We start from the raw sequence: 23,579 nt of genomic DNA, 5'->3' as shown, positions 1-23,579 counted from the left end.
TACTTGATATTCATTAATAATGCATTTCTAACAGCTTCTAATCTATTTCTCATAGAGAAAACCAAAAGTCTTGGTTGTACTATTGGGAATTTTGTGCCATTCTTGCAGGAGTATATGCTTAAGTTCATCTCTACGCAAAATTTTACGTTTCCTGACTTCTAGGTTCTATTTATGTCATAAATTTTCAATTGCATTTACGTCAGGCAGTTGGGGCAATATCTTTAAATGGCGAGAAGCATTATAGAGTAATCACTCCCAAGTGAGTTTTGCTGTATGCTAAGGCTAATTGTCCTGCTGAAACACAAATAATGTTCCTAAGCTAAGTTTTGGGGCACTGTAAGCACATGATGTCTATATACGTACATGCTGTCATAATACCATCAAAATTGAAGCACTGGTTACCAACTCCATTTGTTGCTATACAGCCCCAAACTATGACACTCACTCCAACATATTTCACAATTGGTATTAAATGTTGTTTTTCCAGTTCGATGTTTGGCTTTCTCTGAACATATTGTTGTCCATCACTCCCAAAAATGTTAAATTTAGATTTTTTGGAGAAAATAACTGTGTTCTAAAATTTGTCTAATAAATTAATATGACATTTTGCGAAATCTAATTTTTTTCTCCTGTTTATTTCTGAAATGAAAGGTTTCTTTTTAGCTGCCCTTTCATAATAACTTCCTTCATGTAAAACATTTCATATAGTCTTGTACATTAAAGTTTTATGTGAAGTATTAGCAACATCTTTGGCTAACTGGGGTGCACTTATTTTAGGGTTTTTAACTTCTTTGCCACATTTTTCCCTTGCAGAAAGTATTCCAGGACATCCACTTCTAATCTTATCTCTGTTGATCCTGTCTCGTTGAATTTTTCTACAACGGTTCTAATTTATGTTCAGTTGTATTCCTATAGCATGATATGTTAAACCCTCATTTCTGAGTTGAATAATTATGTTTTTAACATTAACATCCAATTTGTTTGGCTTCGAGACATTTTACCACAGTATTAGCAAAATAATATTTTAAAAGTTTTGAAGTAGCACTGCAGTCTTTATAATAATACGATTTCTTATCAGTTTAAACACGCCACCTCAACATAAAATTTGCATAACAGTTAGAACTTTGCCAATACTTTTTGTCATGCAAATTTCTATTGTATACACTGAAGTGACAAAAGTCATGGGATAGCAATATGCAAATATACAGATGGCAGTAGTATCGCTTAGAAAATGTATAAATGTGAAGTGCTTTGGCAGGGCTTTCATTTGTGTTCAAGTTATTGATGTGAAGAGGCTTTGACGTGATTATGGCCGCACGACGAGAATTAAAACTTTGAACGCAGAATGGTAGTTGGAGCTAGACGTATGGGTCATTCCATTTCAGATATCGTTAGGGAATTCAACATTCCGAGATCCACAGTGTCAAGAGTGTGCCGAGAGTATCTAATTTCAGGCATAACATCCCACCATGGACAGCGCAGTGGCCGACCATCTGCACTTAACGACCGAGACCAATGACGTCTGCGTAGAGTTGTCAATGTTGACAGACAAGCAACACTGCGTCAAATAACCACAGAAATCAATGTGGAACATACGAGGGACGTGTCCGATAGGACAGTGCGGCGAAATTGGTCTTCCTTGGGCTATGCCAGCGGAAGACCGACTCGAGTGCCTTTACTGACAGCATGACATCGCCTGCAGCGACTCTCGTAGGCTCGTGAGCATATCGGTTGGTCCCTAAACGAATCAAAAACCGTGGCTTGGTCAGATGAGTCCCAATTTCAGTTGGTAAGAGCTGATGGTAGGGTTCGAGTGTGGTGCAGACCCCACGAAGCCATGGACCCAAGTTGTCAACAAGGCACTTTTCAAGCTGGTGGTGGTTCCATAATGGTCTGGGCTGTTTTTACATGGTATGGACTCGGTCCTCTGGTGCAACTGAACTGATCATTGACTGGAAATGGATACCTTCAGCTACTTGGAGATCACTTACAGCCATTCATGGACTTTACGTACTCAAACAACGATGGGATTTTTATGGATGACAATGCACCATGTCACCGGGCCACAATTATTCGCGATTGGTTAGAAGAACATTCTGGACAATTCCAGCAAATGATCTGGCCACCTAGATCGCTCGACATGAATCCCATCGAACATTTATGGGACATCATCGAAAGGTCAGTTCGTACCCAAAACCCTGCACTGTCAACACTTTCACAATTATGGACATCTATAGAGGCAGCATGGCTCAATATTCCTGCAGAGGACTTCCAACGACTTGTTGAGTCCATGCCACGTCGAGTTGCTGCACTTCGCCGGGCAAAAGGATGACCGACAAAATATTAGGAGGTATCCCATGACTTTTGTCACTTCAGTGTATTTTGTGTAAAAGGCGCATTGAAATGAAAGTTTCATTAGATTTGAGTGTTTATTACTTCCTGGATTCGTTATGTCCAACTAAAATTGTCGAGCATTTCCTTTGTTAGCTAATATGATCAATTATAGGCAATTGTCAATACTTTTCTTACCCTCTGTATTTTAGGCTAATTGGGAAATGTGAAATTTGTTTGCTCAAACAGCCCAACTTCATCAAAGTTTATTGCAGGTGACACAAAAGTTCTTTGATCCTGTCAGCTGTTAATTCATGGCCAATGCTAAATGTGAGCTGCACTTAAGTCTCAAAATACTATCAGAAATATTGCAACTTCATTTTCAAAGGGGAAAGACATTTTTTTTTTGAATGATCTTGGTAATTTATTAACCATTTATGTTCTTCATATGGAAATAATTCAAAATAGTCCAAATCACTCAACTTCTAAGCTAAAATCTTACAACAATATCATACAGCAATGTTATGGTACTGTTGGAGATTCGTTTCATATTAAATATCACATAAAGCAGTATAAATATTTCTGCTGCTGCTCTAGGAATATAAAAATCATTTTCCAATGTACACATTTTATCTTTTCTGCTAGCTTACAATCAAGAATGAAATTTCTAAACAAAATCTTAAAAAAATGGCAAAGAAGATGGGATGAGGCAGATACAGGATACTTAACTCACAAATATTACTAAAAAGAATAAAAACAAATTTTATGTTAGTACAATTAATAACAAATCACGGAAAGTTTTCATCTTGTAAAGCGTGAGCGCAGAATACCAGCACATCTAGTAGATGTCAAACATTATATTTGTAATTTTTGTATTTTAGTAACCATTTCTTATAATCATTACAGCAATGCATATACCAGGATTTGTAGTAAAAATTACATGATGTGTCCTGCCCACATTTGTAAAGAAGAGGAAATTATATCTTTTTCATTATTAATTATAGATTAGAGAGTGTTAGATAATTTTTTAGTTAGCCAAGGAAACTTCAAAAATGATTACGGTCTTTGCAATCAATTTGACTTTTAACCCCTTCGAGCCGGGTAGCGAAAACGCGCGCTTATCGCTGAGGCCAGCAGTGTCTTACGCGAGCGTCTCTCCAGGGCCAGGGACTTTTTTGCTACTAAGCCTAAATCCATGAAATTTCCGAAGTATCAACGCATTGTTCAATAATGCTCTATAGAGTATTTAAACGGCTTATGCTTTATAGATATTTTTATTTATATACTTTAATTACCTTATTTCTTGTTTAAGTGCATATTTTACTAATTTTATTTTAATTACTCACCATTTTATGAATTTTAACATTATACATCTGAAAACTAAATATATTACTTAAAATTCTTTTTTCGTATGAAAAATTTGAAAACAGGGAGCTACACACAGTCCTACGTTACATTCCTTGCATTTGTAATAACTCATTTGCCGTTTTGGAAGATTTTTCCGGGAATGTGAACAAACGAAGCATCGTCATCTCATTTTCTTATCAGTCTCTTCTGAACAAAGTTTTGGAAAATGTCTTTCAGTTAATCTTTCAGAATCAATATCAGAATATCAGAATTTCAGAATCAATATCTGAAATATTTTGCATCATTTCTGCTATTTCATGCTCTGTTAAACATTTTCGACGCTTCGACATTGCAACGGTAAAAACAAAGAATTCACGTCTAACAAGATCTAATTATTTTCTAAAAACTGAACTGCAAACCGAAATACCCAACGCTTTAGAGCAAATAAAACTTCTCTACTTACAGTAAACAACTACAACGTGCGAATAAAGTGCGATTTAAAGTGACGTCGTAAATCACGACATTCGGAAACATTTATTTTTCCCGTTTGTTTATATAATCAAAAACACGTGTATGTGAGTCATGCTTCTGTCATTTCGAGTAGAAGGTCTAATTTACATGTATCTGAAACCATATGGACATACAGTGCCATCTTGTGGCAGAAATTATAGTTTGAAAAACGTTCCAAAGTACTGGCACAAATACGTGACAGTCGGTAAAGAATGGAACAATCCTCTGGCATGCCTGCATATCGGGCGGTAGGTAAGTGTGTTCGTTGCTGGCACGTATACGTGACAGTCGGCGCGAAGGGGTTAAATAAGCTTATGACATATATGACAAAATTTAAGAAAAATTCCATTTTGCATTAAAATGATGAACATGCTCTGCATCACTTAGTAATTTTTGTATTTAATGGCATGCTCAGTCACTAAAAATCAGCTTGCATATGCTAAGAAAAATAAATCACAAATAGGGGGGGCTTTAATCTTATGTATGTTTTTAGATTTATTGTTATATATGTATCATCAATGTTAATTTGGACTTGACAGACACGACAATAAGAATATTATTTTCAAAGTTACCAAGCCCAATAAGCACAGAATACAATTAAGGAATTGGTTGAAGTGAAGATGAATGATGTTTTGTTGCTGAAGAATGAACTTACATCTATGCATAGACTATTTGACATTTAAGAGGAGGAGAGCAATTGTAAAAACAGCAATTAAATGAAATATATAAGAAGGCAAAAAATCAGGGCAATAGACAGTGAATGCAAAAGTGACTGCGATTCTGCAGAAGATGTAGAAAACTCAAGATGGATAACGTGCACAGAATCTGAAGAAATACTGCAAAGAGTATCATTTGCATCTGGCAAAAGAGCTGCAGGACTTTACATATCTGCACATATAAAAGAACCATTAGAGTTCTTTAAACTGAATGTGAAATCATTTTAAATTAGCAGTAAGAAATTCACCAAATCTGCAGAAAATCATCTTGAGTTGCCGGTTTGGCCGAGCAGAAAAGGTCTCAAGTGTTAACCAGAGAAATCTGCTACACAGCAAATTCACTACTTCAGAAAACAGTTACTAAAATGGAAGATCTGAAAAATTTGGAATACTTCTTTACCTCTTCATCATAAGTATTTGGCCAAATCTCCCATGAGAATTTAGAAGTTGTGTTTCTTTGCAGACCTCATTGGCAAGGCAAACCAGAAGTGTGTAAATTGAGAATGAAGTCAATCTTATTTTGCTCTGCATTATTCAAAACTTCTCATATCCTTGATTGCACTATGTTGTCTTTTGATCTATTTTGGTAACTATCAAGAAGACATCATTTCATAAATTTTAGCATGGCTAACAAAATTTAGGCAAAATAGGGAATAGAAGGCAGCTATATGAGCAATATTCGTCATAGAAAGTAAGGTGAAGCACAAGCGGCGAGAAGTTAAAGGGTAGTTTTCCACTGCTACATTTGAAGAATTAACATCTGAATATGAGAAGATAACTTCAGAAAACATTTTATTAACAGAACATGCTCAAGAGATCTTCCACTAGCTATAAAGAGGCTTCACACTTGCAGGAGAGGAATTGATGTACATTTGCAAAGATGCCAGGCATATCCCGAATATTGCTGGCAACAACATCGATCCTGGTGACTAGATCCATGTTGGTTTCAATCGGACACTCGTAGATTAGGCTTTTCATACGGCCCCACAGAAAAAATCCAAACTCGACCGATCCGGTGGCAAAGCTATGGGATCACTTCGACCAATCCATCGGACTGGAAATTTTGTGGTTTGTATAACCAGCAATCTTCTCAGCAATCTGCAGTATAAAATGCCGTTAGGAGCAAAGACTGACCCTTTTTAAACCATTTATCTTACCCCAAGCGACTCATCGTATACGTTCCGACCATAGATTCTACAACAAATATTGCTCGTATAGCTGCCTTCTATCACCCACTAAACTTTTGCCCATTTGTTCAGATTCACGCTGTACATATGATGTGCAAATAAAGACAATGGAACCATTCACCAACTTCCTTATAATTTGTACAAATTATTTAACTTTTACATCTTTTACAAATTGGTTATCTTAAGCATATAACATTTGAACTATTATTCCCATAAATTTTCCATACGATTCAGATGTAGGCTATGCAGAGGCCTATGTCTGTCACAGTAAATAAAGCAAAGTAAGGACAGGAATGATGATCTTAATAAAATTTGCAGGTTATTATCATATTTTAATGTTTTCCTTTAATGGGACACTTTGTGATATTTCTTTGCATTATATTCTTGGTTCATTTGTAGCCTGTTAAAGGAAAAGTACTTAAAACCATCAATTAATATTTAATTTCACAGTTTTTGTCCTAGTCTTTCACTGATGATGTGATCAACCATCTGGCACATTCCTAGTTCCTTCTTATTATTAAATACAATTTCTGGTTTACCCCATGATCTGAGAACCACTTTATATGAATAGAGCTGTGAGCTTCAGAAAACGCTGTTTTTATATAAAATCTGATATAAGTAATCATTATTGGTACTAAGAAGATAATTTTTTAGTCTGGTTTACTCAAAATTTTCATTATTTTTGTTGAAAATGTTAAATTCTTACTCGGAAAATTTCTTTAACCCTCTGACTGCTCATTCCGCCGAATTTCACGGGCAACTCAAATGTAGCAAAAATCTGTTCATCCTGCGATTTTCGCAGGCATGTGTTTTTCTTCCTTTATTGAGGAGCGCATCCCGCTTTTTGCCCGTTTTGCGCTTTGTATTTTCTTAAATTTTATACATTTTACTTTTTTATATTATGCAATAAATAGAAATTAACTGTCATTTGACTGAAATTTATTTAAAAGAAGATTTTTTTTTTTTTTTTTTTTTTTTTTTTGGTGGTAACATCCGAAATTGGTTTTCTGGCAACTTAGTTTCTCATGATAAAAATCTATATAAAAAAAACATTTTCTAGAAAGAGAAAGTGCATTTTTCAATTTTCCAATACATATAGATTTAAAATATGGGGAAAAAAAAAAAGGGCACAATTTTTGAAGCGATTTTGGTCTACAAATCAAGCAGTCAGAGGGTTAAGCCTGGTATCTTTACCAGACTTAAAAAAATCACGAATCATAAATTTTGTCCTTCCAGATATGTTCATATATGTATTTACTGGTTTAAAAGTGACATATATAGTATGATTTCTTTAATGTTAATTTGCTGTCAAGAATTACTCCTAAACATTTAGCTTTCTTTTGGAGTAGAATGCAGTGGTTCTCAACCATTTTTGCTCCATGCACCCCTTTCACCATTGCTAGATCATATCATTTCCTTTCCAAAACTTGAAAAATACACATATTTATTTGGATTATTTTCTAATGTGTTTAATAAACAACAAAGAGCACAGAAAATGTTGGTACACACCAACACTTGAATAGAAGTAGATTTTTATATTCATAAACTAAATACTAAACCAACTAAATATACGGCTAACCACGTTTCCCTCTGTTTGTGAACCTCCGAGTTAAAATGTTATGGTTATACATTTTTCATTTAGCTACAATATATGAATGGTACTTATGCCTCCTAAAAATAAATGTACTGCCTTTACGTGCACTGATTTGTATTTTCTACATTGTACATTGTTTAAGTACAATGCTAACAGCAATTTGAAATTTATCTATTGCATGATGTGCATTAAGAAACTCAGACAGATTGTGTCAAGTGCATATTTAGCAATTTAATTATTTAGTTTGGTAGATTATAGATGAAGATACAGAAGAGCAGTGTCAACTATAAAACTTGACTAATTGATTTTCAAGACATTCTTGAAAATTTAATGCAAAATTTTTCATTTGCATAGAATATTTCTTTAGAGACCACTAAAGAAAACTCTCTGAAATTGAAAATGTGTGTTAAGAAATTCTAAGTGTGTACATTAAACAGTAAGTATGGTCACTTTTTTTAATGTAATTTTGTAACAAAAGAAGTCATATGTTGTGTTTTTATAACATGCTGTGACATAATGTTGTAAAAGAAGACATTTTTTCTTATAGGTTACACTGATAAATTAAAAAAAAAATTTCTGCATTAAATACAGGAATTTTGTTATCTTGACTACAATATTTCAGTTAATTCTTTTAAAAAAGAAAATGCAACTTTGGGTATCATTTTAAATATTCAAATGCTATTTATGTACTTTTTGCTCTGATGATAAGATCTGAAAATTTTTCTCAACAGTTATACTGAATATTTTTTTTAGGTATGTTTCGTGATGTAATAGGTTCATATAATTGGATGTTTCATTTCTTTGGAATAATTTCATTGGCATTTGCTGCAATATGGCTTGTGGAGTCGTGGATAACTCGGAACAAGAAAAAACCTAATTCTGCAGAAGATGGAAAAATCTGAGCCAAAGTAAATTTATATGAAATTATTTAATAACTATTTTCCTATGCATGATGATGTGATTACTTACAAATAACCATTTAGATCAATGAGCTTGTGCTTATGCTGCGTGTACCAAAAAGCAAACTAAGATATCAAGATTATTTTTAATGTGAAGTATGAAAAAGTGCTTTCCAATGTATGAAACATTTCATATTGTTAATATTTCATATTTGTTTCAGTTCATTGTATTAGTATTATGTAGATTGTACATGTTTCAGGATAAATACTAATTTGTATATATTACATCATTTTCTGTAATATATTTATAGGCAAAATAAACAGTTATACTTAGTTTTATATATTTTTATCATCTTTTTCCAAAAATAAGTTTCTCTACTTTTCTACCTTATAAAGAAGTGAATATTTCTCAGTAAAAAGAACCAGTCTATCAGCGGCAGAGCAGTAAAGTCTCTGAATACTGGTAGTTTGGCCCAGGATTTGAATCTCAGCAAACAGGTTAACTGCATGACATTTTCCCCAAGTATAACATGTAGATGAGAGAGTGTTCCTTAGAAAGTCCTTCATGAAAGCATGCCCCCTCTAAGGCAGATAGCCCTTACGTTCTTTGTCATAATCAAATACCCCCCCCCAAAACTATGAATGTTTAGTGGTTGTATGATAATCTTAAGCACCAGTAACAATTCCATTTATGGAACTTGGTTTTCGAAGAAAGACTATACTTAAAATTAACTTCAAAATTATCACATGTACTCTACTTAAAATTTCTTTTGAAAAAAAATCTGATCTTTGCAAATTTTGCTGATACTGTTAGTTTCTTGTAAAACATAATGAATATTTACTAGATGGAATTCTTCACTACCTGATGTACATAAATAAAATTTTACATTAATGGAACTCTTTTATCTAAAGTATTCTAATTGTGTTTGTAAACTTCTCTATTATTCGAGAAAAGTTTGTAATTTGTACATCTTTGGGAAGCATATTTAAGAAGTTAAAACTTTGTAGACAATTTACTTAAAACCCCCATAAAAGTTTGTTTTAAAATCAATACACATATTAAAAAAACTAATAACTTTTGCTGTTAAAGATATGGCCTTTAACAGCAAAAGTTATTAGTTTTTTTTAATATGTGTATTCTTCTTTGTATAAAGTAAAGGAAGTATTGCAATGACGAAAAATTTCGGGTATCATATTTCAATGAAAATATCCATTTTGACCATTCTCGAATTCATTTAAATGCTTTTTTTTTTTTTTTTTTTTTGCATAACATCTGTATGTACGGACAGAACAAAGGACTTTTTTTCTTGATGTCTGTATGTATGTATTTCATATAACTAAAAAACAATTAGCTACAGAATATTGAAGTTTTGCATATGGGACAGATATAACATCTACTACCCTCTTACCTGGCTTGGTGAGCTCTGTTTGTTTATTCTTTTATGTTGTAAATATTGTATATTTTCCTTTAACAGTGATTGAATTATGTTCTAGTCAAGGCTTTTATGCCTTAATTAACCTGTATACAATAGTTCTAGAATTTTTTAACATTTTAAAAGTTTAAATCATACTAGGCCTAACATGTTCGCTATTTCTTTACAAATGATGTACCACCTTCAGTGTCTTTTTGCCAGGTGGGATCAAAAATTAGCTTTAAATTTTGTGAACCAAAAATTTTGTCTTCCTCCCATTTGCTTGTTTTAGCAGAGACATTCTAATTTTAATTGCAAATACCATTCTTAACTGTATTTAATGTTATCGATTTCTATATTTTACAATTTTCAATGAAGATATTTTGAGTTTTTATGCATTTTTACCTTGCTGTGAAGTGAGAAATGAATTAATTAAATGAGAAATATATCTCCAATAAAATTTGAGGAAATAAGGTTAAATGAAATGCAGCAAAATAATTGTATAATTTCATAAGCCATACAAGGAAGTCAATGTGGCATTCACATCAGATTTTTTTACCCCTTATAAGCAAGATGAATACAAGCATGTTTGTTCAGCGACGGTAACCTTATACGTAAGAAATAGGAGAATGAATGAAACTAAAATTTCCCATCATGCTGCCATTTTAAATGCAAATATATTTCCAATATTAATATTTCTGATTTTAGCTGTTCTGCTCATGGGAGTCAAACATATGCAAATCTTCTTAGCAGTCAGTGATGGTAACATACAAAATTGTGTGATTCGAATAACTTTTAAGAAAATTGTTCCTATTCCAGAATTTGAAGAGTATTTTCTGTCGTTTAATTTTAACTCATTCAATACTAAGTAAAAAATTTATTTCTATGATCCAAGATAATAAATGTGAATTCTTTTAGATACCTTAAATTAGGGCTAACAGCTCATATGTGTTTCTAAATAACCATTTGGTATGTGTATGAACTTGTTCAACTCGGTATGCACTTAACTGGAATCAGTATGCAGACCATAATGTCTAACTTAGAAACTATTAGAGAATGCTGATGTAGTAAGATAGATGATGTAGATAAAAAAAAAAAAAAAAAAATACTTGAATGTGTATTGAATGAAAAGTGCAGTGTAGCTACCAAATCTAGCCTCATTTAACCTACTTATTTGCTAAACTATTTGGCATGTATGGAAAGACTTCCTTCCGCATCTGAAACAAAAAAGTACACATTTTTAGCATTCTGCCACAATTTCATTTAACTTCCCATAAAAAATAACATTTCAGTAATGATTCACTTATCAGATCAAACAAGTAATGAAACACCCTGTATTTCCTTTTATATATACAGTTTCTAATTTTAATATATAAAAATCACAAAAAAAAAAAAAAAAAAAACATTTTCTCGTTAATATTTTAAAAAATTCAACAACTAACAAAAACATTTATTTAAAATAATTAAATTTGAATTATGCAGCTTTTGGTCAAAGTAATAATTTCCAGTTTTACAAAATAATTTAGATCCAAAAAAATTTACATCTCTCTGTCATAACAATTCCAGGCTAATAAATTATAAATAAATAGCATCTGCTGAGATAGTTATGACAACAGTACAAAATTTAGTTACTTTTTCACCTAATAGCAAATAAACACTTTTTGTATATACACCCGTTTAAAAATTTTGTAACTGCATAATATGTACAATTTCAATAAATAAATGCAGCAATTTGTTTTTAAGAGGTATACTTATAGACATTTCTAGGAAACTTTAACAATTCTCATCTCTTCTCTATCCTTTTCTTAATCTTCATCACTGGAATCATTTTCATCTTCTAATTCCTCCATTGGAAAGCGAAGTATAGCTGCTATTCCGGACAGCTGATCCAACTCTAAAAATATAATGCAGTACATATATAATACATGTGCGCCTAAAAGCAATCTCATAAAAGAAATTTTAAAATTCTTTAGTTTTTAATTATTTCATAATAAGGTCTGCCAGTAGTATGCAGAATATAAAATGATTTGTTTGAATTGCATTTTAAAATCCATGATTTGTTTGAATTGCATTTTAAAATTTCTGTAAAGAAAATAGCTTTATTCAGTGATGTGCTGACTATTTTGTTCAATAACCACTATATTTGTTATCTTCTAACAATTTCATGACTCAACATTCAAAGTGTACCAGACCTCTCTTTTACTTAAATCAAAATATTTCAATCCTGATTTCAAAATTAAACATAGTTTCTATTTTTCTTTTAAGAATTTAGGGACTTAAAGCATGCAAGAATTGGTGAAAAGAAAACATAATACTGTAAATATATTCACTCATGTCAAAATTAATGTATTACCAATATTAAGCTATTTTTAGTTTTACTTAAAGACAAGATGAATATACAACGATTCTTCTCCAAATAATATACAAGAGGTATGTTCAGTACCAATGCATATTTATATTTTCAGAAACAAATCATTTTCAAAGGTGGTTGTCTTAAAGAGGTAGTTGCCATGAGAAAGTTTATTGTAGATGTTTGGAATGATCATGGATTATAAGCAATGTAGACAATTCAAATAGATACCGAGATCAGAGCTTAAATTGCGCTGGAGCCCGGCTCTGATACTTCTTAGTTTTTGGGATATATTCTAATTCTAGCCGGAGTGCACCGGAGCCCTGAATAAGAAGGCTGAGTTTTTTGCAGTCTATCATTAAAGCACGGGTCATGTAAATGACGTGCTTTAATGATAGACTGAAAAAAAAGAAAAAAAAGAAAAAGGAAATCACGTTTCCTGCATGCAATGTGTTAAAAATCACAGTAAATATAAAAACATCATTTTTCAGCTTCATCATTAAAAAATCTAAGAGACACAGAAATGAAGTCTGAAACATGTTGTAAAGCATATCTTTCTGAATTAGTGAAAATGAAATATATATATTGTTATGAAATGTACAGGCGCGGTCAGATGGCTTCCTCGCAAAGCAGTTTTAGAGTTGCCACATTTGGTGAGAAATCGCCCATTTGGAGACATGGAGAACCTTCTGGAACGAATTCATACTGGTTTAGCCCAGAATGTTCTCGAACACAAGCCGAAAGCTGTATAAACCTTGCTGGTCCGCAGTCAGTGTGTGCTTCATCGAGAGGGCGAGTCAGAGTGCCAGTTAGTAAGTATCGAGAGTGTGCCTCGTCTGGACTGCAAGATAGTTGGTATCAAGTTGGTGTCTCGTCTAACGAGTCAGTCCGTGTGGAGTCGATCGAGTTGACAGCCGGGCAGCCAGTGCCAAGTGGGTCGTCGAGTGCATCGAAGAGTTAGGGTATCACAGTTAGTGTATTGTCAAGAGAGCATGTTGAACTCCGGGAATGAATGAACCGAAGAGTCGGGAGCTGTGCTCTGTGTGTTGTCAAGTGCATCGCGAGTTGTAGCATAGAGAGTCTCAAGAGTATGTGGAGTTCCGAGAATGACCAAGCAAATTCGGGAGCTGTACTCTAGTGCTTTGCCGTGAAGCTGTTGCCACCATGATAGCCTGATAACCTGGAGGCTGTGTTGCTGATCGTGTCAGCGTGTTCATCAATGACTGTAAAAATGTGTTTTGGAGCTGTCCTGACAATACTGGCTAATAAAGTGTGTTTTGATACTTCATCAAGAAGTACTGTCATTATTCACTCTAAATCCTCACGAAACCCATACGCACATGAAGGAAGAAAATAATGTAACAACTGGTGTCAGAAAAGAAAAACATAACAATTTAATTAAAACAAAAATTCTCTTAAAGAAACAAGTGATAACTACAAAATAGTAATTTTAGTATTTTATTTGTAATTATTTCACCTAATATTCAACCAAACTACAAAAGCATTTACTTTTCCAGATTTTCTTAGTTTCCAGTGGAAGAACACTTCATAATTATTATATATGCCCTGCTTGAATACATTTTCCTTTAGAATCTAATAAGTCTAAGAAATAAAAGTGTATTTCTTTTATCAGCTATGCTTTTAAAAAATAATACTACAGATTTCTGAGTAGTAATTAATAATCAAAGAATATGAATATTTTCTTTGTTTAATATTAGCGATTTTATTCTTCCAATTAATAACTGCTGAACAGATCTTGCCAAAAAAAATTTCCAATGGGAATTGTTACTCGAAGGATTTACTAAAGAAGAAATTTTGCAGCAGAAGAAGAAACAACTGATAACACAATGTTGCAATATCAAGGCTATACACGATGCATATGGTAATTCATCCCAACTAAGCTCCAGTTATTCCTGAGCAGGGACTTACGATGTATAGTTATAGCTGGATGCTGTCATGATGACACATATCTTTACAGTTCACTAATTCTGAACTGTTGAAAAACATCTTTCAACTCTGGTAACTGTTCAGAGTTATATACATTAGGAATGATCAGTTTGTTCCTCAGTAAAAGCTAGAAAAATAATTCCTTTACAGTTCCTACAAACTGATTTTAAAAAAATGAATAACAGCTTTGGATATTTCTGAGCTAGTTCATCAGGTTTACACCACTATGTTTTTACACTACGTTGATCTAGATCAGCGGTTCTCAACCTTTTGATTAACACATACCATCTAAACAAATTGAAAACCTTTAGTACCATGTGCCACCACTACAAAGTACTACTATCACTAGCACTCTTGAACAAAGCTCAGATAGCATAAATTTAGAGGTGTTTAGAGAAAAAAAACTCAATCAGGATGTTGGAGTTTTAATTTTTGAATTTAATAGTTAAAAATACTTTGATTGTTTGCATACCACCGGATGAGAACCTGTGATCTAGATAATTTCTTTTTCATTTCCAGTTACCACCTGGTTTAAATAAAATTCATTTTGGTTTTGAAAACAAATCACAGATGCTACGTGTTGCATTAAATAAATTTCTTTTATACTTAAAGAAACTGTATAAATGGTCATTAAAGGTTGTTTGGGATGAATTTAAGTTCTCAGCAAACTCACAAACATGTGATCAGCTTCAATCAATGCTTTTAATTTGCTGTCATTAATCCCATTTAGTCTGCTATACTATGATACAACTTGAACTGAACAATTAGCAAAATGAAAACCATTTTTGGCATGCATATTCTTTTACATTATTACATACACAGCAGAAATCTTTTGCATGCATCTGCAACTCTTAATCTTGCAAAAATTAAATGTAACTAAAATGCTGACTTTTATCCACCATTCTTAACATAAACATTTTATGATTTTGATAAGATTTATTTTTTTATTATGCTGATATGTCAGTTTCTCTAATGCGCTCTAAAAGAACTAGTTTAAATAACGTTAAAACTGCCTATATGCTACTAAGCTACCTTATAGAAAAACAAAAAGTAATTTCTATACAATCCAATGGATATTTTTCTATAAAGGGATTTAAGATTAAAATTGCCTTTCTAGAAGTTTTAGCAAAGAAAAACTCAAAATATTTTCCTTTTGGCTATTACGAAAAATTTCTAGCAAATTTTCAAGAATTGTAAAAAAATAAATACAATCGATTAACTATAAGAGTACTAATTCCGAAGTCAAACAACAAAAATCGGCGTTATATTTTCAAATTTTCACAGGACTAGTTTTGATGGTTTTACCGAACCACCATCCTCAGCTGCAAAAGTGCAAATGAACGAGATAGGATATAATGATCAGATAAGATAATAAAGCCTGGACAGAAAATAAGCTAGTGGCCTGAAACCAGAACTAAAACTAAACAGAACTAAAATCACACTTTCAATTTTTCTGCTGCCAAAATTATTCAAAAAACATCTTCTATTGGAGAACTGGATTTTCTAGAGGCATTTCACATTCAAAAAAATCTTTCTGTTCTAGTTAATGACCTTATTCCAATCCATCTTTGCCTTTGCCCTTTGAAGAAATCATGTTTTAGTTCTGGTTTCAGGCTACTAGCTTATTTTCTGTCTAGGCTTTTCATTTGTGCTTTTGCAGCTCAGGATGGTGGTTCGGTAAAACCATCCAAACTAGTCCTGTGAAAATTTGAAAATATAACGCTGATTTTTGTTGTTTGACTTCGGAATTGGTATTTGTTCGGCGTGTTATTGTGTCTTAATTTACTATAAGAGGTAAATGGGAACGAAACCTAGCCTAGAATTTTCAAGAAATGGTAAACATATTTTATGCAAATTTTTATAATTAAAACTGCAATTTCAAAATGATGTAAAATGAGAATTACTGATGACAGTAACCTGAGCTTTGATCTGAATATATGTGAGGAAATGGAATATTGTTTGGCATAGGGGAAAAAAAAATTCCAATATGAACCAGTGGATGGTGCTACACTCGTCAAAGAGATTAATGCTGTTAATCAAAGGAAAATAAATAATATGTACACTGCAAAAAAAGGGGGGAGGGGGACTGTTCTGTATCTGCCATTCTACTGGGCCAACTAACAAAATTCAAATTGCATTTATCATGTCTCGAAAGCACAACTTAGGATATGTATTAAATTTATATATAGCGTTGTTCTAACATAGGTATTTTGACACAAAATCTGACTTTTTTTAAATAACATCAATTTTTTCACATATTTCGATTCTACGACTCAAATTATGCCTAGATATTAAATTCTGTAATTTTTGGTAACACATTTATGGAGAAATTTAAAAATTTACGTTGGCATACTTTTTTTCAGTTTGTGCCAAGAATAATTCACTTAGCAGAATTCTTAATTTATAGTAACCTACTTACTTTCCTTATTTTACATTGATGCACGAGAGGAAAAAAAGGTCCATCGTTAATTCTTTCAGATAATTTTAACAAAGTGCGTGAACCACATGTTTGTTATTATCACTTATATTAAATATGCCAAATTTCAAAAAGTGTGAAAATGTAAATTCACGTATATCTCGGAAATGTTGATATGCTTAGAATAATGTTAAAAGTTTTATAGGTTATAATTCAAAATATTTTTGAAAAATTTATAAGAAATATTTAAAAATATAAATTTTTAAAATAAATCATAAAAATATGTGAATTATATTCAAATTAAGCTTAAATTTCAAATTCTGGAAGAAGGAATCAAGTAAGTTTAATAAAAAAGATATTAACAAATATATATCAATTTCAATTAACACTGAGGAGCTAAAATTTTGAGCACTAATTTTTAAAAAAACTACTTATGTCATTTTTTACAAAATTTCGCATTTTGGCACAATTTGAGTCGTGGAATCAAAATATGGAAAAAAATTGTCATGTCATTTCAAAAAAGTCTGATTTTGTGTCAAAATACATACCTATATTAAAACACTGCTACATGTAAATCTAATACATATCCTAAGTTGCACTTTCGAGACATGAAAAACTCAAGTTGAATTTTGTCAATTGGGCCAGTAGAATGGGAGATATAGAACTGTCCTTTTTTGCGTGTGTGTGCAGTGTGCCTAGCGCAAAATAACAATTTTATTAAAAATACATGTTTCAAGAATTCAACGAAACATTGCAAAAAGGAAATCATGAAACCAACACCTATAACTCATGCAAGAAATGTGCTGTTAACGTACTCTGCTGCACGTCTGAAAGCATAGAACAGGTCAGAGTGTACTGGTGGTGATGCCGTGCATGTAATGCGTAGTACATGCGTTAAGTTACCCAACTTCTTTATGTAAAAATTTTCAGGCACTTTCAGAGGCAAAAGAAGCAAACTTTTAAAGTCAGGTGAAAGTGATAGCTAAACTGTAGGAAAATGACAGCTGATGATGATGTCATTTCTGAAATGTATGCTCAGCAACTGTCTTGCTGTTGTTGCAGTGATGAAATGATGTGGTTGTAAAAAAGAGGTTTATATAGATAGTTGGCCAGTAGTAGAAGATGTAACAGGACCTTTCTCTTCAAAAAAGTATGCACCAATGATAAATGCTGCCATAAAGCCCCACCACACAATGATCTTTGTTGAACGAATAGACAATGGTTACACTAATAACAGATTCTCATTCATTCCTATTCTGCAATTTTGCATAACTGATGGCAACTTGCAGATATAAATGGGCTTCATCTATCTGTAAAATATTCCATGGATATAGAATCACCTCAGTTATTCTTTCAATAACATGACTCATTAATCCATATCTAAAAGCATTCCCCTCATTTATTAGGGAAAGTAAAATTATAATTTAATATTTCAATATACTAATTTTCTGCATCTTGTACCTCCATCTTGCAATTCACAGTTATTTAAAACTGATTGCATTAATATACCAGGTAGTTACAAAATAAGTACGAGGGTAAGTTGAAAAATAAGTTTCTCCAGTCGACTGTGATCAGAGTTGTGTATGAAAGTCAAAAAATAGAATGAGACATTAAAGATATGACATACCTTTATTTTTCCACATAGGTACCAAGTACATTGAGACATTTGTCATATCGCTTGATAAGCTTCAAAAAGCCCTCCAGGAAAAAATCAGGGCTTTGCATATGGAAGAAGTGTTGAACGGCTTGTTTCACTTCAGTATTGCTTCCAAAGCGCCTTCCCCTGAGATTTTTCTTCAAAGCGGGAAACAGATGGAAGTTGCTTGGTGCGAGATCAGGACTGTATGGCGGATGGTGTAGGCGCTCCCGACCAAGAGTTGCAATGTGGTTTTGCGTTGCCGTCGCCGAATGTGGTCTGGCATTGTCATCCAACAGCAGAACACCAGATGCGAGTAGAGGTCAATTGTCGGGGCACCCATCGTGCTGACACTTTTCTGTATCGAAGAACGTCGTGCATGATGTTTTGAGCTCACTCATGTGAGATTCCAAGTTCTTCCACTACTTCATCGATGGTGATACGCCGATTCGCTCTAATCATGTCATCCACCTTCCTGACATTTGCATCTGTAATGGTCGTGCGCGTCCGTCCAGCTCTCGGTATGTCCTCCACTTGCTGACGTCCATCACTGAATGTGCGACACCATCTCCGCACCATTTGCTTCGACATCACACCTGGCCCATAGACTTCCACGAGGCAGTTATGAATTTCTGTTCCTGATATTCCACGTGCCCATTCATAGCGGATAAATCTCGGGGAAAGGCGCTTTGGAAGCAATACTGAAGTGAAACAAGCCGTTCAACGCTTCTTCCATATGCAAAGCCCTGATTTTTTCCTGGAGGGCTTTTTGAAGCTTATCAAGCGATATGACAAATGTCTCAATGTACTTGGTACCTATGTGGAAAAATAAAGGTATGTCATATCTTTAATGTCTCATTCTATTTTTTGACTTTCATACACAACTCTGACCACAGTCGACAGGGGAAACTTATTTTTCAACTTACCTACGTATCTCTATTTGGAGCTGTCTGAAGCTTGAAGAAATAATCCGAATGAAACCAAAATCAGTACACTTATTAATTGAGAAAGGGGAAAAAGAATGAAATATTAAAACAAATAATTGCAAAAATTGCTGACAGATGGCACTTTTGAATGTATAACCTGTAATACAAGAACAAAGAATGAAAATGTAAAATCAGACGGCATACAGAATTTACTGAAAAATGTTACAGATAACGTGATTATGCTTACACATGTTCAGGTTCCACATGGCTATTTATTGAGCTGGAGTACACAATTCAGGCAGCTCACGACTTTCTCAACTGCGAAATGTAATGACTCAGAAGCGATGTTTTACACGTGTTGTGTTATGCGATCTTTTAAGGTCATAGAGGTTTGCAATACCTCCATGGTGCATATCAGATTTTAAGTATGCCCAAAGCCAAAAATCACATTACATCAGATCAAGGGATAGAGGAAGCCATGCCATATGAAAATACTGACTTATTACTCTGTTTATGAAATGTTGGAATAAGAACTTCTGTACTGATCGCCCAATATGGGGTAGGGGCTCCATCTTGCATAAAAACCATTTCAGTAAGACACTGTCGTTGCTGCAGTTGAGGAACTACGAATGTTAGCAACATGTGCGGTACCCAAACAACATGCGCAACACTGTGCATTAACTGAATATGTTACAGATCCTGATGGCTGTAACTTCTAAAAAAAATAAAAGGACCAAGAATAAAACCTGCTGTAAGGCCACAGCACATCTTGAGGTTTGGAGAAAGGAGGGGTCTTTCTTGAATAACATTTGGTGGCTCCAAAGTCCATTTCCTACAGTTCTACATACTGACTGTCCCTATTCAAATAAAACGGCTCCATTTCCCCATAAAATATTTCATGCGAAGGCATCATCCACATCCATTTGTGCTACAAATACTACAGCAAAATCCAATCTGTGCCGTGTGCCACCTTCTAACAATACTGATGACAACTAATTTTATAGCAATAAAAACTGGATTACCTTTCTCAGGATTTTTTTGAACAGCAACATATGGACTATCCATCACTCGAGCAACTCCACGTGTACTAGGACCAGCTTCTGGAGTCCCTGATGATTCCACAATTGCACAGCCAATTTCTTATAAGGGAAAAGGTATTTGTTTCCTCCTCCACTTCCTTTTTTTTTTTTTTTTTAAACCTTTCTTCTCACTGAACACAGCAGCTAAGGACCTTTTTCTTTACACATTCTTTTCACATGCTTACAGTCACGTAAAGTAGCTGCAGCATTTCAGCTGTTGACATAGAATAGTTTTAAAACCATAGCATGACTGACAAACTAAGCTGCATCTCATAACACATTACTGGTAAAAATAGCGTTTTTTAATTTTACTGATGTATCATCAGCATTTGCACTAGTAATGCCATCTGTCAACGATTTGTTGCAACTAATTTTTTTATTAATGCATTTTTCTTCCCCCTTCTCGATAAGTAAGTGTTCGGATTTTGGTTTTATACGGATTATTCCTTCAAGGTAGACAGCATCAAATAGTGATACTTATTTTATAACCATCTAGTGTGAGTGTATATACATAAATTAAATATTATTAAATTATACATTATTACACATAACAAAATAGACTTGCATTTTTCTTACACTGCTGAAAATTTCATGTCCAGATTTTATTATCTAAGAAACACATTTCTAGATTTTACAATCTAAAAAAATATGATTTTAAAATCGGGTAAAGTGCAGAATCGGCCACTTACATGCGCACATCCATGTGTACATGCACAAAAGTCAAGGGAGTGCGCAATGCCAAGTTTGTGCAACTCTCTGATTTCTTTTTAAGTGAAAATAGGTCAGTGTGTACATGCATACCGAGTTTGCGCAATTCTTTAACTTGTTAGTTTCAAGTTGATGCAGAATTGCCCACTTATATGGCATGCATCAATGTGTACATGGACAAAGTCAAGGGACTGTGCAATGGCAAGTTTGTGCAATTCTCTGATATTTTAAGTGAAAACAGGTCGATGTGTACATGGATACAAAGTTTATGCAATTCTTTGACTTAGAAGGTAGCGAATTAAAGAAATACACGAAGCAGTAGATGATTCTGCACTTTTCCCTTAAAAATCTAAGAAATCTACAAAATTTTAAGCAATTAATAGTTTTTAACTTCAATTTATGAAACCTTGATCTCAGTTTTATTGCACATATTGACAGATTTATTCCAAAAATGATTTTAATATTAAAATTTAAACACAAATACATCAAATTATGAAGTACTAAGATATATTTGTTTCCAGGATGGAAAACTATCTTACAGCAGTAAGTAGACTGGAGACAAACTTAATATTCAAATCAAAGTGCCCATGCCATTCAGAATTATTTAAAAAAAAAAAAAAAAAAAAAATTCAGCAACATATATTTAAAATTACACGGTTATGTATTAAATTTTTATTCTGCAGACCCAGTTACCTGTTTTATATACAGACTTAGATGAAACATGGTATAAAAATAAGAAAAAAGAAATTTCAGCTATGGTATAAGTAATTTCAAAGTAAGTATGATACGGTTATTCGGCTTACATTTACATTTTAAAACATTATTAGTGTTGACAGACTAATTCTATCGACATGATTGAAGGCAAACTTTTATTCAACTGATGAATAAATATTCCTTAAATTCAGTATTAAGCTTAGAAAAAAATAAATTTTAGAAAAACTAGAAATAAAAACTGTGTTACACTATTATTTTATTTATAAGAAAGTATTCATATTCAAATTTTATAGAAATAATTGCATTACTCACGTTCACCAGATGGATGCAAACTAGAAAACATCTTGACATCACCACCACTATCTCGCACACTATCAACCAATTCCACATACATCTTCCGTTTAGCAACATCATTGCACCTGAGATTAAAAAAAAAACTAATAAATTAATAAAAAATAAAGCAGACATTAGTGAAAACATTGAACACACACAGGCTAGTGAAATTAATGTGATTGCACTTGTCAAATTGATACAAAGATATACAGAAAATTTATATTCGGCAATATTAAACACAGTACTACTTTAGTTTGAGACAAAACTTTGACAATCCAGTAACTGGGTTAGGACACTCCAGAAACAGTCAGTAAAGCTATGTATGCTGACAATCGACTATAATCAATATCTCTTCTAAAGAAGAAAAGAAGGGCCTTAGGGTAAAAATAGTAAACTACTAGCCAGAGCTTCGAAATATTATAACATGAAGCTTTAGCATATGTGTTTACTCATATTTAAAAACACATGTTAATAAACAAACATCACATTTAAGTACATTAATAATATATGCTAATGAGCTTTAACTTCAAAATTAAATATGGATTAAATTAATTTAAAATTACAGGTTGGAAGACTTCTCTTACATCTAGCCACAATTCTTAGTTCTTTTTTTTTTTTTTTTTTTGTTGTTGTTGTTGTTTAGCAATTTTTTTATTTTTCTTTCTTCCTTCCTTCTTTTTCATTGAAAACAAATCATAAAAAGCCCTTAATTCTGTTTTTTCTATTTTTTGAAATTTGGTGGCAAGGATTAAATTGTTTAGTTTCTCACTGATAATGAATGAGCACTGTATAATACTGACTGTAGATACCAGAGTCAGAGTAAAATTAAAAACAATATGCAACAATTTCTTCTGCTGGTGAACATCTTAAAAAATTACCTTGTAATTTTATGCATATAAAAAAAAAGTTTTCATTGCTACTCTAATAACAACTGTTACTGACATGTAATTCATCAATGAAAAACTTTCAATAATTTTTCAAGCAAAGATGTCTATGCAATTTTAAATCTAGGGATTTTAGAACCATTCTGCCTATATGTATGTGTAGAATAAAAATAAAAAATATTCAAATCAAAATTCTAATCTAAATTTGCAAAAGTCCTTTTAAATCTCTTTTAATTTAGGTAGATTCCCCGTCTGTCCTAAAAATAGTAACTGCTTATAATAAAACACTCCAAACTTCACTACTACAATATTAATCCATGTCATATGATTCTTATATAATGCTAATGATACAGGAACTATAATGTTTTCAATCTGGGAACCAAAATTTTTTATTGATAGCCAATACTGAAATTTTAACAACAAATTCAAAAATTAAGAAATGAAACAAATCATTCTGTGCCTCATCAATCATAACATGACTTTCATCTTGGACATGTCACATTAATTCTTTTCATTCACTGCTGCTACTTCAAATGTATTTAAAAAATTCTATACAATACTGATTAGTTTTTCAAGAACAGACACTTAAT

General features: G+C 32.8%; 2 protein-coding genes across 3 annotated transcripts in view; one reads left to right on the top strand and one right to left on the bottom strand.

Annotated features, from left to right (window-relative positions):
• The window catches only part of LOC118183967 (monocarboxylate transporter 9-like), a 169,252-nt gene extending 160,329 nt beyond the window's left edge, over positions 1-8,923 (top strand). Inside the window, exon 5 of the mRNA XM_085812616.1 lies at positions 8,439-8,923. Coding sequence (XP_085668742.1) covers positions 8,439-8,587 — 149 coding nt within the window. The 3' untranslated portion in view covers positions 8,588-8,923. The remainder of the gene's footprint in view (positions 1-8,438) is intronic.
• Positions 8,924-10,481: 1,558 nt separating this feature from the next.
• The window catches only part of pelo (pelota mRNA surveillance and ribosome rescue factor), a 57,482-nt gene continuing 44,384 nt past the window's right edge, over positions 10,482-23,579 (bottom strand). Inside the window, exons 10-12 of one of the 2 annotated variants that reach the window (XR_004757323.2) lie at positions 22,085-22,191; positions 11,748-11,890; positions 10,482-11,213 (exon numbers count right to left, since the gene is read on the bottom strand). Coding sequence is in view for 1 of the 2 variants with exons in the window: in XM_035353585.2 (XP_035209476.1) it covers positions 11,802-11,890; positions 22,085-22,191 (196 nt within the window). In the remaining variant the exon portion in view is untranslated. Of the gene's footprint in view, positions 11,214-11,425; positions 11,891-22,084; positions 22,192-23,579 lie in introns of those variants that run through there. The other variant, XM_035353585.2, reaches the window with a different exon arrangement.

Source organism: Stegodyphus dumicola, chromosome 3, assembly GCF_044657685.1.
Source record: "Stegodyphus dumicola isolate Sdum_Otavi_A_Nest chromosome 3, ASM4465768v1".
Lineage (NCBI taxonomy): Eukaryota > Metazoa > Arthropoda > Arachnida > Araneae > Eresidae > Stegodyphus > Stegodyphus dumicola.
The sequence above is the reverse complement of the archived record's forward strand: the minus strand, read 5'-3'. Positions and strand labels throughout refer to the sequence as shown.